The sequence below is a fragment of the Drosophila navojoa genome, chromosome 4 (assembly GCF_054131105.1).
Source record: "Drosophila navojoa isolate 15081-1374.11 chromosome 4, UAZ_NAV_1.0, whole genome shotgun sequence".
Lineage (NCBI taxonomy): Eukaryota > Metazoa > Arthropoda > Insecta > Diptera > Drosophilidae > Drosophila > Drosophila navojoa.
The window spans coordinates 16830850-16848991 of record NC_142892.1 but is presented as its reverse complement, the minus strand read 5'-3'; the positions used below and the strand labels follow the sequence as shown (position 1 = coordinate 16848991).

The window sequence follows — 18142 nt, the reverse complement described above, 5'->3', positions numbered from 1 at the left end:
TGTTTATTTACGCTCGTTCACCCGCTCTCACTCACTCTCTGTCTCTCTATATACTGATATGCATATATAGAGGAACCTTGTTAGAGTATGAAATCTGTGTCTAAGCATAGCATGTTCTCTTCCGTCTCGACAGACTGTCAGCGTCGATATAGCATCACACACTCATACACACACACGTCCACCCACACTCACAGACACACACACACTGCTGCCATATTAGCGCTGTATGCAAAAACAAATAATAAAGCCACTTGCGCATAAGAAGAACGGAAAAAAAAACATACTGTTGTTGCGCCGCCTGATTGTTGTTCTTGTTGCAGTTGTTGCCATTGTCGTTGTTGCGTGAGCGTGTGCCATGCCAGCATAGAGCAGACATTATCCTTTCTATCACTTGCCACATTTTCGCATAATGCGGCGTAAAATAGCGTCATTGTTGTAGTTGTGGTTGTTGTTGCTGCTGCTGCTGCTGCCGCTGCAGCTGCGAACAATGAATACATTTGTAATGTTAATGGAATGCAACGGCAACGGCAACCGAAAGAACAACAAACACTTGCAACTAGCAACTACATCATCAGCTATTTCAGAGCTCTTGTTTGTTTGCAGTGCGCTGCGTTGTGGAGCAGTCTGTGTGCTCCTCATTCAGTTACTTTGCCATAAAAAGGAGCACAAGCCCAACGAAAACATGGGCGACAATGCAACGCCCTCAAGCAATACGTAGATGCACCAAGCACCATGCGATACAGATACAGATACAGATATAGATATAGATATAGATATAGATATAGATATAGATATAGATATAGATATAGATATAGATATAGAGATATAGATATAGATATAGATATAGATATAGATATAGATATAGATCTAGATATCGATTGCTTAGCTCTAGCTATGCTCTAGCTCTCGTCTCTAGCTCTCGCTCTAGCTCTATCGCTCATTCTCGATCTCGCTATCGTTCTTCTCTACGCTCTCGCTTCGCTCTAGCTCTGCTCTCGCTCTCGATATCGCTCTCGCTTCGCTCTCGCTCTCGCTCTCGCTCTGCTCTCGCTCTCGCTCTCGCTCTCGCTCTCGCTTGCTCTCGCTCTATCGCTATCGCTCTGCTCTCGCTCTCGCTCTCGCTCTCGCTCTCGCTCTGCTCTCGCTCTCGCTCTCGCTCTCGCTCTCGCTCTCGCTATCTCGCTCTCGCTCTCGCTCTCGCTCTGCTCTCGCTCTCGCTCTCGCTCTCGCTCTCGCTCTCGCTCTCGCTCTCGCTCTCGCTCTCGCTCTCGCTCTCGCTCTCGCTCTCGCTCTCGCTCTCGCTCTCGCTCTCGCTCTCGCTCTCGCTCTCGCTCTCGCTCTCGCTCTCGCTCTCGCTCTCTCTCGCTCGCTCTCGCTCTCTCTCGCTCTCGCTCTCGATCTCGCTCTCGCTCTCGCTCTCGCTCTCGCTCTCGCTCTCGATCTCGCTCTCGCTCTAGCTCTCGCTCTCGCTCTCGCTCTCGCTCTCGCTCTCGCTCTCGCTCTCGCTCTCGCTCTCGCTCTCGCTCTCGCTCTCGCTCTCGCTCTAGATAGCTAGATATAGATATAGATATAGATACAGATACAGATACAGATACAGATACAGATACAGATACAGATACAGATACAGATACAGATACAGATACAGATACAGATACAGATACAGATACAGATACAGATACAGATACAGATACAGATACAGATACAGATACAGATACAGAACAGATACAGATACAGATACAGATACAGATACAGATACAGATACAGATACAGATACAGATACAGATACAGATACAGATACAGATACAGATACAGATACAGATACAGATACAGATACAGATACAGATACAGATACAGATACAGATACAGATACAGATACAGATACAGATACAGATACAGATACAGATACAGATACAGATACAGATACAGATACAGATACAGATACAGATACAGATACAGATACAGATACAGATACAGATACAGATACAGATACAGATACAGATACAGATACAGATACAGATACAGATACAGATACAGATACAGATACAGATACAGATACAGATACAGATACAGATACAGATACAGATACAGATACAGATACAGATACAGATACAGATACAGATACAGATACAGATACAGATACAGATACAGATACAGATACAGATACAGATACAGATACAGATACAGATACAGATACAGATACAGATAAGATACAGATACAGATACAGATACAGATACAGATACAGATACAGATACAGATACAGATACAGATACAGATACAGATACAGATACAGATACAGATACAGATACAGATACAGATACAGATACAGATACAGATACAGATACAGATACAGATACAGATACAGATACAGATACAGATACAGATACAGATACAGCTCTTTAAACAAAATTGTTTCATGCTAGCTAAGTGCATCATTCAATTGAAATGACATTTACGTAAATCTATTATGATTGCATCTCATGATTCAATAGCATAGTCCTCTTATCGCATATGTATGTGTGCATGTAAGTAAGGGCTGCGCTTGTGCATCGATGCATAAAATGATGTAAAACTGTTATTAGAAGTATAAACAGCTAAAAGGAAATGCAAGGCGCACACATGCACGCACGATGGCATCCGCAATAGAGAAATAAAGGGCTATTCAAAAGCAACAACAACAGCGGCAGCATGTCCTCGTTACTGTTGTTCTTGTTGTTATTGTTGTCGTGTTGGCAACGGCAGCAGGAAAAAAGCTCAAAAGCATTTGCATTGCAAATGCAACATAATACATAACAACAACAATAACAGCAACGAGAACAAATACCCCTGACTATATGAAAGCAAAAACTGAGACAGATAGAAGATAGACAAAGCGAGGGAGAAAGTGAGAGAGACACATTTGCTGACACTTGCGAGAGTCACCCAACACAACAAAGCATTTTCTATGACAAGTATATTTGGTATTTGCGCCATTCAACATTCTCTTTACGCTCCATTATAGATTTGAAGGGGTTTTGAAGGAAAACAAGTAGTTCGTGAAAAGTTCAAACTCTCATTATAAAGGCTCACATCTAGCTCCTTTAGATAAATGCATTATTTTTAGGCACATCAAAAGCTCATTTCACACATACCTGATGGTCCACCCTAAAAGTCTGCACTCAACGTCTTGATTTAAGCAAACGCAACAACGTTAATGATGAGCTACAGATGAGAACTGCAATGACGCCGAAAAAAAAGAAAAAAACAAACACAAAATTTATATATGTATATTTATTTAAGTATCGTGTGTGTGTGTGTGTCTTTTTGAGACTGCATTAATTAATGCAACAACACGCTTGTAGCGCCCAGCCACAGCAAAATGGTAACATCTCCAGCAACATTGCCATCAAGCAACGTCGTCGAGTGTTCCAATTAAACTCAACACGTCAAACAGCAGCAGCAAAGTCGTCGGACAACGGACAACGGACAACGGGCATCGGAAATGGGACGTCAGACGTCTGACGTCAAGTATACGCCATGCTGGCTGCCGTTGGCATCGGTTTAGTTTGCTGTGCTGTTCACATGTTGTGATGTGGCGTGTGACGAAATGAAGCGGAGTGGGGGGATAGTGTGGAGTCTCCAGTCTGGTCGCCATCAACGATAGACTCGTTAGTCACGCGGTTAAATATCGTATGGCAACGCGCAGCTCTTAAAGCAACTCTAGCTATAGCTAGAGCTAGTTGCTTTTCTCTTCTTCTCTTTTTTTGTCTCTTTACCCTCGATAGCAAGTGTGCAAGTGGTTTGTGGTGGTTTGTTTTGATGGCTTGTAACTGCTCATGCATATTCATGCAAAACGGCTGCAAAGCAAACGAAGCGCGCATCGCCATTGGCATTGGGATTGGGATTAGGATTGCAACTGCGCTGGCATGTGCTCTTTGTGGCCAACGACTGCAAATCAACGCATACTCGAAGACACTTTTGAGCACTCAGCTGAATATTGTTGCTGCCATCAATGCGGAATTGCCATGCCGAATATGAAGAAGCTAACTAACTCGCTTGACAAGCCCAGACTTGCAGATCGAAACTTTTTGGCTCGACTGTCGAAATCAATCACTGCCCAGGCACATGTCAACTGTTGAACAAAGCTTTGAATTTATTGTGGATTTCGATACGGTAATTGGTCCCCAGAAACCCGACTGGAATGATCATTCAAAGTAGCTCATCAACGTGTGCTCAACCCGGGGATAAGACTGCCAGCTGAGCGCAATGCGTAAAGTCACACTCAGCACACACTCTTTTACATCCGCTCCTCACTCCCCTGCCCAAACACTGCATAGCATATCTAATGCAGACATTCTCTGCAATCATGACGCAATGGATTCATCCGATGTATCAGAAATAAAAGTGAATATGCCTAGAATCAATCAATCAATATTTAAATATTAATTATACATATAATGTATGACAATTAATTAAATATATAAGAATTAAGATCTAAGATATACACGAATTTAAAGAGTCGTATTTGACAACTCGAGCTGATTTATAAGATATATGTAATTATAAATAGAATAATAAAGTAAAAACAATTTCGACTTAACTCATACGTTCAACATAAATTGAGGTATTTGCAATATATGAATATATGAGAGCATTCAAATGATGGTATAGCTAATACTATATCCAATTCAACCAACAATAACTTTAATATTAAAATCTGGCAGCAAGCAGTAAATTTGATCACAAGGTAAAGCATTCAAGTACTTTTCTTTTAGGAAGTGAATTCACTGCATTTAATGTGTGCGTATGTGTGTGTGTGTGTGAGTGGCTCGCACAAGTTTCCATGTCGGCAGCATATGCGATCATTATTTTGAGCTTACAGGACGACATTCCTGTGCTCTGTGCTCTGTACTTTCGTTCTTCTGTCATGTCAGCCCGAGAACTATGCAATATTGTTCTAAAAACTTTCAGCCAGACAAAAGCAGTGCGAGTGAAAGCGTCGATAGTTAACGTTTTGGGTAGCAATTGCTAACCAGCCAAAAACCAGCAGCCGACAGCCCAGAAAAGTGCAACCAACTGCGCTGTCATATCGAAATCGACGCCCAAAACTAAGCAATGCCCATTTGCCAAAGTTCGTGAGCCAGCAAAGCGAAGGGTGGAGACGGGGAAGGGGCGAGCAGATAAGGGAAGCTTCTATCATTGCACGCTCAATGCTCGACTTTTACAAATTTAATTCAGCAAGTTATGACAAAGTTTTTGTTAAAGTTTTCACGCTCCCGCATGTCCAACTGTCAGCCAACTGTGCACCACTTGCTCTCTCTCTCTCTCTCTCTCTCTCCCTTTCTGTCTCTCACCCAGTCTCACTTTAAATGGAGCTGAGCCGTTTGTGATACGCTGCTTAGCTCTTGAGGATTTGCCAAGCCGATTTCATGTTTGAATATTTGCAAATGCGTTTGCTTTTCATGTGCAGATTTTAGAGTTCGAAACAGGAAAAAAATGAGATGAAAACCTTTTTTGTTGTAATGTAAATGCTAACGGACACACACACACACACAGACACACACACACACAGACACAACACGAGCTCGGCTCACATTTCAAATGCCATTGACTGCGGAAGGGGAGCAAAATATCTTAAAAGCTTCCGTCTTGCTTTACATGCCAGCTTAGACGTTGCCTCTGCTCCTCCACCAGCTCCTCCCCCTCGTCGCCCTCCTGCTTTCAATCGTCTGACACACATGACACCAGACAATCAATAACCATTGACAAGCCACAAACAACAACAGGCGCATTAGTTGCGCAAATCCGCCAGCCCCAAAAGTATGCAAAGACTTTTTTATAGCTTTCCCAAACTGCAAATCGTCGCGACGTCAAAGTCAACGCCAACGTCAACGTCAATGTTAACGTCTAGTCGAACGCCAGCTTTGTCTCGCCGTCGATTTTGAATTCATCTTCGATTTAGCCTTTTCATATGATTTGATTACGTCTCAGATTTTGCCCGTTGCACTCGCTGTACGATTCTCAATTGAAATAAAATATTTCTGCAGGCAAAACCATATTTATTTTGCAAACAACCAAACAGACAGACTGACAGAGAGGCTGCCCAGACCAGTCAAGTGGTTCTGCTATCATAATAATATGACATATACTTCACTTTTTTATGTATGTTTTGAATTCACATTGCAGAGCTGCAACAGCACGCATAGTGGACGCTACATAGGCACACAATAATATAAATCATGTGAGTCTTAAGTTATGCTTCATCTGAGAGCGTCGTTAGTTAATCAGTTGGCCAGTTTTCTTTGAGGAATTGCTGAGTTGTTTTAGCAACAAGTTTTTTTATACCAAAAAGTTTGTTGGAGCGAAAGAATGGCGAACTTTTTTATTTGCAGACACAAGTTTATGAACATTTGGTGTTGCTTCAGCTATGATATCTCGACATCGAACGAAATCAAGCACACATCGACTTATAGCTAGAGTATCGTTGATTTCAACAGCTCTATTGTAGCATTACTCAATACCACCAGTGCAGAATCATAAGGAAATAATAAGTTATATAAGTATATGAAGAGACCGATATCTTAAAGCTCAAATAATAAAACCCTTTTATTGGTGTTTGTCTGGCGGCCAACACGTCCGCTGGCTCGACTGGTTCGAGTGCTTCGAGTCTTTGCAACCCGCATGTCAATCACTGAGATTGCGAGTTCAAAATCCGATGCCGCCTGATATCGCAGCGGCGTCTATTGTTAATGGAGCAAGTGACGCGGGCCGCTGTGATAGAATGGATGGAGGTGGATGCTAAGCAGCTGCACGTGACTGCCAAAGTGATTGCCGATGCTCACACACCCACACACCCACAAACCCACACACACATACATATACATACACTCTTCCTTCGAATTCTTATCATCCGGCCACACCCACCTCCAAACCTTCGCCACAAACTTGTGTCTCTGCGGGGATTTTCATCAGCCTTCAGTGTGTGTGTGTGTGTGTGTGTGTGTGTATATGTGTTATCTTTATGGCTCGAATCACACACGATACCCACGCTCAGGTAAAACTTTGGCCCATTAGAGTTTAAGTGCGATTGTGTTTAGATTTGTTGTATCTATAGTTCTCATGCAATGCATCTCCATCCATTGCCGCTCAACGTGCGTGCCGTACGCATTTTATGCGCCCAAACGGTGTCGAGAATTAGCTTGGTTTTAGGGTGAATAAATACCAATTTCAGACGCCATATCTGCCACCTCTGGCTGTTCGCGTTTCAGCTTGGCATCTAACTTAAGAAGCTATGATTCACACTTGACAACCAACTCAGAACTCACAAGTCCTTTCAGCGTGACTTTCAAGTGGATAATGCATTTCCTACACCTGGGCAGCCAGTGACCGCCAGGTGGCAAATATTTCTTAGTTTATCTCGGCGCAAAAGCTCCGCTGAGGAATTCTATTCTAAAATTTTGGAATTATCTTGAATCTTTGAACTTTTCGTTGAATTCAAAAATTCTCTGACTCAATTCTACTAAAGCAATTCGATTTCAGAAAATTTTACATTCTAAAGTCATTCTAAATAAATTAAAGCAGTTATAGCCACAAATAAATGTATTCATACAACTTACAGAAGGGTGACCATAATTTATAAATGTAACTGAACAGGTCGACCTAATTACATTAAAATGTGCTCAAGTTGCAGTTGAAGTATCGTTAATTAATGTAATTAGTATCGCTAATTTTCCGTTGATATTATATAAACAAAGCTCGCAATAACTATATTTGTGCTAGATAACGATATCTAATGCCGTTTACTCTATTAATTGTCCGTCCCAAATGAATAATCGCTGCAAGCCCTATAAAAGACTAACAGATGTTAGAGCCAGATCAGTGCGTTTAAGATGACTAAGTTGTCTTGTTCACCAGTGTTTGTGCTCCTGTGCCTATCGTGTGTCGCTCAATGGACCTTTGCGAACAACATTGCCACGAAATTAATTGGAAAAACCCTGCAATTGACGCCAGAGCCAAATGTTGTTGTGTCGCCCAAGCTGTTGATCGACGGTCTGTTTCAACTATTCCTAGGAGCAAAGGGCAAAACTCAAGAAGAGCTCGCTCTTCTGCTATTCGAAAATGCTTCAGAGGACGAAGTCGATCAATTTGTCCCGCTTCGCAACACTAATAAGACTGGAGGTGTAAAGCTATATATGGCAAATCGCCTCTTCGCTTCAGATAGTATACAGATATTGGATGATTACCAAACAGCTCTACGTGAACTTTATAACTCCGATGTAAAATCAGTAAATTTTAGTACACCTGAAGCTGCTGACATTATCAATCGCTGGGTGGCTGAAAAAACCAATGACAACATTAAGAATCTTCTCACAGAGGTAGATGCCAACACCAAATTATTGCTTATCAGCGCCATTTACTTTAAAGGATATTGGAGATATCCATTTAACCCGAATTTCACGAAAAAAAAGCCATTTTATACGTCGGAGGGAGAAGTATTAGTTGACACAATGGAAAATAGTGATTTTTATGAATATAAATTTATAGAAAAATTAGATGCACATGCCTTAGCAATACCCTATCAGGACTCGGATATTGCTTATTCTGCTGCCCCAAGCTGTGAATGGCATTACGAAAATCCAAAACAATTTGCATAAGGCATCCTTCAAAGACATATTACCCACAAAAAGCAGAGGACTCAGAATCGAATTTCCGAAATTTAATTTGGACTTCCAAAGGGAATTCGCTGATGTTTTTAAAAACTTGGGCGTCTCTGAAATATTCCAGGGTAGTGCTAATTTCTCCACCATTTCTACAAATCCCCTAAAGGTGAGCAAAATCATTCAGAAGGCCACAATTGAAGTTCGTGAAAATGGCACCGAAGCTTCAGCTGCCCAAGGTGTGTATCGCTACAATTATGTCTCAAAAGCTTGTATTTAATTATTATTATTGATTATTCCAGCCACAATCATAGTTCCAATTATACTTCCCGGCGTGCCAGACCATTACGAGGATTTTCTGATAAACCACCCATTTATATATTTAATCATAGACGATACAAATGTATATTTTGCTGGACGTGTTGCAAAATTATAAAGAAATATATTAAATAAAATTATTTTGGAAAATAAAATAAAATACAGAATGAACGCTGAATTTACGTATAGAAAACTTTTATCAGGATATTTAAGGTGAGTCAATTACTGATGGTATTAGTCATCCTATGCAGTACTAGCTGATCATATTTTGATTTTGTCTATTATAATCGATATTTTGTCCTGTTGATTTACTGTGCAGTTTGATGTAATGAATAATAAATTTGGTAATTCATGCAATTTTGAGCATTACTCCACAAAACTGATAGCAAAATATTTCATAAGCTTAGGATTAATACTCTTGCAATGAAGATTTCTTATATATTTTATATAATTGGAAACAGAACGAAAACCATAACTAATGAACGTAATGCCCATAGGAGAATAAGAGTTTCAAGGCCAAGCATTTGGTATAGGTTGGATAAGTCATCTATGCGATCGAATGGGTCGGCTTACGTATTTAGTATCGCTCTCGTCGCTCACGCCTTTTACTGGAATAATTACACGTCACGCACGTAATGGCGTGTAGCTAATTAACTCACGCTTCAAGACCTATAAAAGACCAACAGAAGTAAGGGTCAGATCAATCTGTTCAAAATGACGAAGTTGTCGTGTTCACCAGTGTTTGTGCTCCTGTGCCTATCGTGTGTTATTCAATGGACCATATGGAACGAGGCTAAAGATTTATGTGGACCTACCTTGGGGTCTCTGGTTGGCTGAAATCGCCAATAACGAAATAAAGGAGATCCTTTATACAGATCCAGCATACAAACAAAGCCTATCATTTATTTTAAAGAGTGAGGGGAAATTTAGTTGCCACAATACTCAGAATGTTTAATTATAAATATAAATATGTACAACAATTAGAAGCACACGCTTTAAATAGCCCTAAAAGAACTCAGGCATATCAATGCTTATTCTGCTGCCTAGAACTGTATAGTTAGTTTCGCAGTTAAGTTTCCGTTAGCTTGGTCTATGAACTGTCCAAAAATGAAGTGTGTAAGGTTGTGTTAAAATGTATGTAACAGGCGGAATGGGGCGTGCAGACCCCAGAAGTATATATATTCTTGATCAGCCCAACGAGCTGAGTCGATTTAGCCCTATCCGTCTGGGTGTCCGTCAGTCCGTATGGTTGAACGTGTCACTTCCTTACGTTTACTCCCTACATTTTATCCCAACAAAAGCTTCTAGTTTTAATCGTTACACCTTATTCTGAGATTGCTCATCTCGAGGATTTGCTGAATGGCAACCCTTTTATATATTTCATTAAAGACGTAGCAAGCTTATAAAATTTATTTTGTAGAAAATAAGAATGTTATTTTGTAAAAAATCATAAAAATCTATTTTTGTATAAATTATCGCTCTTTTACAAAGGTTTTTTTACTTTATATCTCATTTTATCATTTGGGGCTCTTCAGCCTTCTTCTCGCTGTTCAATCAAACCTTCAGCACCCTTTAAGATTGTTTTTAGGATGTCGAATGTGCCACAGTGCAATCAGTTACTACTTCTAGCTCTATTACTATTTCTTCTTCTTTTACTGGGTACTTGAATGTGTGAGTCGATCGAATCCCGAAATTGTCCCGTAGTCCTTCAGTGCCTGAAGCCATCTTTTTATTGTTCTCCTTTTCACTTGACTTACAAGCTTTCATTTATTGTGGAGAGCCAGAGAGAGAGTCGAGATGGCTGACTGGGTGGTTAATTCGTCGAAGCCACGCCCACAATACGTTTGCTATTCGTACGTGAGATAAATTTCAATTGTTTTAGGCAACTTTTCGTGTAGCGTTGGCGGGGTGCACTTAAGGCATTGCCACACTCATCACAGCTAGCCAGCCAGTCAGCCAGTCAGCCAGTCAACCTGCCAGCCAGTGCCCTTTCCCCTTTGTCTGTTGACTTTCTTACCCTAAGACCACAAACAAAACGTAAAAACGTGTCTGACTATCACATACCCTATGCAGATACCAATCTTCTTTTTTTTTTTTAAGTAATAGGCTGTACTTGTGTTCGATTGACTAACTCAACCTTCAAATGCAACGATTATTAAATGCAATGTATTTTGCTTATCAATGAAAATCAAAATACTGAGAGGTATGCAATGCGCATTCTTATTACCTCTGCAATACGCACTCAACAGCAATGCGCTGAAATTAAGCGCAGCTGACGTCAGATACACACACACACACGAAATAGCGAAATAAAGATGCGTACACACACATGCACAAGCTGAGACCGACAATGGTACAAAAAGACAGCTGTTGATGGTTGCTGCAGTCTGCTCTGCTCTCGCCTCTCAGCTACTATCTCTCTCTCTCTCTCTCCCTCCTCTGTCGACGCTTCACAACATTTTACTGTTATTGTCGCTGCAGCGTCTTTTTCACTGCTGCTACATCAGCTTGAAAATTAGTTTCTACTTATATGCTTCACTTAGTTTTTCTTAAGTAGCACGGATCAAGTAATACTATATGTCTATGTGTGTGTGTGTCTGCTGCTTAAAAGTTGCACTGCCTGTGCAGGGATTACTTTCTCTTCCTTACCTGTACATTTTTTACTTAAAAGAGTCTGTCAGCGTGATTGCATGTTAGCAGTATCTATCTCTTTCTCTCTCTCTCTCTCTCTCACTCTCTTTCAATTTCATTCGCGCGTCTTGGAGCTGGGATTTGCGGCTTCAAGCAGTCATGTGGTTGACGGTAGGCATCTAGCTTATTTAGTCTACCTGAAGCTTTAAGGACAACGCACTGCGACTGAAAGTGGAAATTACAAATTAAAAATGAAAATATATCTTCATAGATTGTAATTAGTTCCGATCGACTAAGGGGAGGACACATACTCAGATCTCAGAATACCGACAAGAGCGACCCAATCAATGACTCTAATGAGCTTTCTAAGTATAATATTATTGTAATAATATAAGTTTCATATAAATCATATAAAAAAATATTAACTAGATTCTTTCTCTCGACACAATTTGAAAATAACCGATATAATTCAGCAGCCAGTACATACATATATACATATGTATATATGGATTTACTAAAGTTCAGTCAATTTTGATTGAGGTCAAAGGAAGTAAGTATTCATCAGCCCACATCCTCAGTCATTCACGTAATGACTTTGGTCAACAACTCATCAAGGATACGTCAGCGCTCTCTGTCTCTCTTTCTCTGTCCATCTCTTTCACTCCTTCTCTCTGCGTCTGTCTCTGTGCTGCAACTTACGGCTCCGCGGCTGCGGTCAAGGCTCAGCGGGCACTCAAAAGCACTTAACTCGTTAGCGGTTAACGCTTTATTGGTAAGCCAACAGACACGAGCCCAATAATTAAACAACGCAGGACTTACATGACTTGTCAACATTACCTGACGCAGAGGAGCAGGTGTGCAGCGTGATTTACAATTGATTGATTGAATGGTGGCAGCCACAAACCGTAGCAACGGCCACCTGAACAGCTTACAGATAAACCAAACAATTCTGCCATTCTGTAGTCCCCCTTAGTTGTAGCTGATGTGATTAGCTTCAGATTCAGACAGAAGATCAATCTGCACTTCACTACGTTGAGTTCATTGACGCTAATCGGGCATATACTATTGAATATTGATTTGTTAACTATAATCACAGTCGCTTGTAGTCCGGCTGCTGTCCTGTCTATGAATCTGTTTAATTGCTACACTTCGCTTCTTTAAATGAGTTTTGCGCTGCCAGCTAATCTAATGCGGCTGCTGCTTAATGGCATATTAGGCGCGGGGCTAGACGTAATAAACAGAAAGAAGTCTTTCTAGCCAATAGCACACATGACTCAACACACGAAATACCTAGTCGAGGGCGGAGCAGGACAGGCGCTGCCGAAATAAAAATAACAAATATCCTCAGTTAATTGAAATTCCTCAACTTTCTCAATTAAACTTTCCCGCAATACTTTCCAGCTTACCCTCGCTAGTCGCCACAAGAAAAGTGAGGAAAAAAAAAAGAAGGAAAAAAATCCACTAGATAAGTTTCGTTCTATCTATATCTATCTCTATATATTGCTCATTCTGCTGCGTCCAACGTGGCGTATGAGCAATGGCTACAAAAGCCTTCGCTGAACGTGGCCAACCTGTGGGCGTATTTCGTCGCAACTTTATGAACTTTACAATGGCGTCGGCAGCAGCTTCTAAAAAGACTATTTGAAGTATGTGCAGCAAGCGAGTCCCAGCACCAAAAATGAAACCTGGAGCCATGTCTGCAATCGCCGCTTCCTGCTATTCGTTCGCAAAATGAAGCGAGTATATTCGTCCACTGAATTAGTGTATCTGTATCTGTATCCGTATCTGTATCTGTATCTGTATCTGTATCTGTATCTGTATCTGTATCTGTATCTGTATCTGTATCTGTATCTGTATCTGTATCTGTATCTGTATCTGTATCTGTATCTGTATCTGTATCTGTATCTGTATCTGTATCGTATTGTATCTGTTCGTATTATCTGTAATCGGTAGCTGTATCTGTATCTGTATCTGTATCTGTATCTGTATCTGTAATCTGTATCTTGGATCTGTATCTGGTATCTGTATCTGTATCTGTATCTGTATCTGTATCTTAATCTGTATCTGTAGCTGTAGCTGTATCTGTAGCTGTAGCCTGTAATCTGTATCTGTATCTGTATCTGTATCTGTATCTGTATCTGTATCTGTATCTGTATCTGTATCTGTATCTGTATCTGTATCTGTATCTGTATCTGTATCTGTATCTGTATCTGTATCTGTATCTGTATCTGTATCTGTATCTGTATCTGTATCTGTATCTGTATCTGTATCTGTATCTGTATCTGTATCTGTATCTGTATCTGTATCTGTATCTGTATCTGTATCTGTATCTGTATCTGTATCTGTATCTGTATCTGTATCTGTATCTGTATCTGTATCTGTATCTGTATCTGTATCTGTATCTGTATCTGTATCTGTATCTGTATCTGTATCTGTATCTGTATCTGTATCTGTATCTGTATCTGTATCTGTATCTGTATCTGTATCTGTATCTGTATCTGTATCTGTATCTGTATCTGTATCTGTATCTGCTCTGTATCTGTATCTGTATCTGTATCTGTATCTGTATCTGTATCTGTATCTGTATCTGTATCTGTATCTGTATCTGTATCTGTATCTGTATCTGTATCTGTATCTGTATCTGATCTGTATCGTATCTGTATCTGTATCTGTATCTGTATCTGTATCTGTATCTGATCTGTATCTGTATCTGTATCTGTATCTGTATCTGTATCTGTATCTGTATCTGTATCTGTATCTGTATCTGTATCTGTATCTGTATCTGTATCTGTATCTGTATCTGTATCTGTATCTGTATCTGTATGTATCTGTATCTGTATCTGTATCTGTATCTGTATCTGTACTGTATCTGTATCTGTATCTGTATCTGTATCTGTATCTGGTATCTGTATCTGTATCTGTATCTGTATCTGTATCTGTATCTGTATCTGTATCTGTATCTGTATCTGTATCTGTATCTGTATCTGTATCTGTATCTGTATCTGTATCTGTATCTGTATCTGATCTGTATCTGTATCTGTATCTGTATCTGTATCTGTATCTGTATCTGTATCTGTATCTGTATCTGTATCTGTATCTGTATCTGTATCTGTATCTGTATCTGTATCTGTATCTGTATCTGTATCTGTATCTGTTATCTGTATCTGTATCTGTATCTGTATCTGTATCTGTATCTGTATCTGTATCTGTATCTGTATCTGTATCTGTATCTGTATCTGTATCTGTATCTGTATCTGTATCTGTATCTGTATCTGTATCTGTATCTGTATCTGTATCTGTATCTGTATCTGTATCTGTATCTGTATCTGTATCTGTATCTGTATCTGTATCTGTATCTGTATCTGTATCTGTATCTGTATCTGTATCTGTATCTGTATCTGTATCTGTATCTGTATCTGTATCTGTATCTGTATCTGTATCTGTATCTGTATCTGTATCTGTATCTGTATCTGTATCTGTATCTGTATCTGTATCTGTATCTGTATCTGTATCTGTATCTGTATCTGTATCTGTATCTGTATCTGTATCTGTATCTGTATCTGTATCTGTATCTGTATCTGTATCTGTATCTGTATCTGTATCTGTATCTGTATCTGTATCTGTATCTGTATCTGTATCTGTATCTGTATCTGTATCTGTATCTGTATCTGTATCTGTATCTGTATCTGTATCTGTATCTGTATCTGTATCTGTATCTGTATCTGTATCTGTATCTGTATCTGTATCTGTATCTGTATCTGTATCTGTATCTGTATCTGTATCTGTATCTGTATCTGTATCTGTATCTGTATCTGTATCTGTATCTGTATCTGTATCTGTATCTGTATCTGTATCTGTATCTGTATCTGTATCTGTATCTGTATCTGTATCTGTATCTGTATCTGTATCTGTATCTGTATCTGTATCTGTATCTGTATCTGTATCTGTATCTGTATCTGTATCTGTATCTGTATCTGTATCTGTATCTGTATCTGTATCTGTATCTGTATCTGTATCTGTATCTGTATATATAATTTGTAAATTATCTATCTAATAATTAAAGTGCAGGTATACCATCTTATAAGAAACTGAGGAGTCATCTACGTCTACGTCGCGTTAGTTTATAAAAAATGCAGAAAGCAGCCGTGTTAAGAACTCGCAGCTGAAAGTAGCTGCCTTACGACGTCTACGGCTCATTCTTATCAACTTTTGCCGTGCTTATAACTTCGCCTGCTCCACAGCTGTGTAGTCTGTGTGAGTCTGTGTGTGAGTGAGTGTCTGTGTGTTAGCCCAAAAGGACTTTGTTGGCTGCACGCGACAAGCAACACCATCCATCCATTCAGGCAACTTCTGCTAACAACAATAATTGTTAATAATGTTTATGAAAAGTTGCCCCTTCGCATCGACATCGTCCTGTCCTGGCTTCGCCTTGCCCTGGCTATGTCCTGGCACATCTTTTCGCTTTGTTTAGTTGACTGTCTTATTTCCTCTTTGCCAGTTACCGGTAGCGATTGCTCTTGTTGTATTTCTGTTGTTGTGTTGCTGTTGTTGTTCGTTGTGCTGTGCTGTGTGTGTGTTTTGTTACTAGTTGGGCGATTGCCTTGAATGGCAAGCATTTTATACTTGTTATGGGATTGGAGCAGGGACCAGATGCAGCACCAGCAACAGCAACAGGGAACACGAATAGTTAGTTGCCTTAGTTTAATGATATTTGCTTATTTATAGCTTGTTATATGCGGAAGTTTCTGACCAGATTTATATTGTGTTTAGAGGTTTGCTTTACGCGCCGCATTTGTTTCTCTCCCTACTATCTGGAGTAGTAAATTCGCTTTGCTTTCCAAGTTGGCATTGCTCTGGCTATACATAAAATTCTGAGTTTTATTTGAACTGTAAGCCAGCACTCGAGCAGAGTCGTCACCTTTGTGCCATCATTTGACATTGAGGAACACCATCGGGTGCTATGGCTCAGCTCGCCCACCTCTTGACATCCGGCGGAAATGCTCGCACAATGGTCGCCAGCTGCGAGTGAGCTTCCGTCGAATAAACAGCTGCGCTGCGCAGCTCAGCAGCAGCAGCAGTCATTTGAGCCAAAGACGGTTGCTTAAGTTGGGCGCCAAGTGTTCAATATATCAATCAAAGGTGCTGAAAATAAATGAAAAATGTGTCGAAAGTTTATCACTGCACGCCGTGGAGCTCGATTACGACAATGACAACGACAACGGATTTTCCTTTGCAATTTACCGTAAGCGCTTCCCAACAAATGGGGCGTGAAAATAAAAGTAACATGAAGAGGTAGAAAACGACATAAAACTTTTCTTCAAATCGATTAAGCTGTGACAACCTGCACGACAACAGCAGCGGCGCCCTTCACAAAGTGTTTAAAGGTTAATGTTTTAAAAGTGAAAAGAAATTTCAGCTCCACACCAATCTACGCCAGCCATCCGCCTCTCACAAAAGCCAACCGCAAAGATTGCAAACTGAAGTTGGAGCTGTAGTGGGAAAGGAGTTGAAGTCGCTGCTAAGTCCCAAGCTGCATTTTACCTATGCAGCGGAAACTATTTTGAAAATCTGTCCAAAATTGTGTGCACTGGAAATAAGCCCCAGCACACAAATAAATGCAACGATGCGGCGCGGGGCCATTTGGCAGTCAAGTTGCTGGACCAAAGTTTAGCAAAGCAACCAGAAAAATGTAACGCAAAGTCAATGGGAACTAGAGATACCCTTTCGAAGTGAGAAATGACAGCTAAGGGATATTATAGATTAGAGATATGAGTGAAGAGAGAACAAACTCCACTCACTCAGATCGCCTCAGCCTCTGTATGCCATTCAATGAAGAGGATTTTGAACGTGCTAAGCAGAATCTAGTCAAGCTATAGAACATACGAGTCTGCTATCCATTTAGCCAAACTAGCAACTCTTTCTGCTGCTGGCCAGTGTATCAATAAAATATAACGTTAAGCAACGGCAAGTTATTGGCGAAAGTGTAGCAGAAAATTTTTGCTGACTGCTGCCAGGAGCAGCAGAGACTCCAAGCCAAAATCGAACGGATCTCGGCCACCCGTTCAATGCCTTTGGCTTAAGCGCCGCACTTCAGTTAACTTTCCTACTTTTTTTTGGGTGAGGGGGCTGGGCAGGGTTTACGTATTCTCCAGTGTTTTGCTTTTGGTCAAGTATGATTGGAATTTTATATGGAGCAGGTTTCGAAGGACCTCGACAACGACGACGACGACGTCCAAATGGCCAACACGTAGTCAGCAGGAGGCGAGGCAACAGGCAGAGCAGCTCAAGTGTTTGACTTTTAGTTGGTTGGGTTTCTCGACTCCGAATCCGAGGGCTGCTTAAAAGCATTTTGCAGAGCATAGCAAATTGTTACTTGGTCAATGCTCGTATTATTATTAATTTATGTTTGGCGTAGTTTCGATCAAATCAATAAACTAGTCACGTTTTGTTTCTCTCTTTCTCTCTCTGTCTCTCTCTCTCTCTCGACCAGCATCTAGCCGGAAACAATGCCAGAAGCGGAAGAGCGCATCTACTTATGCCACACAAACAAAAGACGATT

At 40.5% G+C, this 18142-nt stretch overlaps 1 protein-coding gene across 1 annotated transcript; it reads left to right on the top strand.

Annotated features, from left to right (window-relative positions):
* Positions 1–7853: 7853 nt before the first annotated feature.
* LOC108650248 (serpin B9-like) lies at positions 7854–8646 on the top strand. Its single transcript, XM_089260377.1, has one exon. It carries the CDS (start codon positions 7867–7869, stop codon positions 8629–8631), a length of 765 nt encoding a protein of 254 aa, XP_089116503.1. The 5' UTR covers positions 7854–7866; the 3' UTR covers positions 8632–8646.
* The last annotated feature ends 9496 nt before the right edge of the window (positions 8647–18142 follow it).

Excerpts from the sequence above, each read along its gene's own strand:
- LOC108650248 (XM_089260377.1), top strand. The coding sequence starts at position 7,867 with ATGACTAAGTTGTCTTGTTCACCAGTGTTTGTGCTCCTGTGCCTATCG.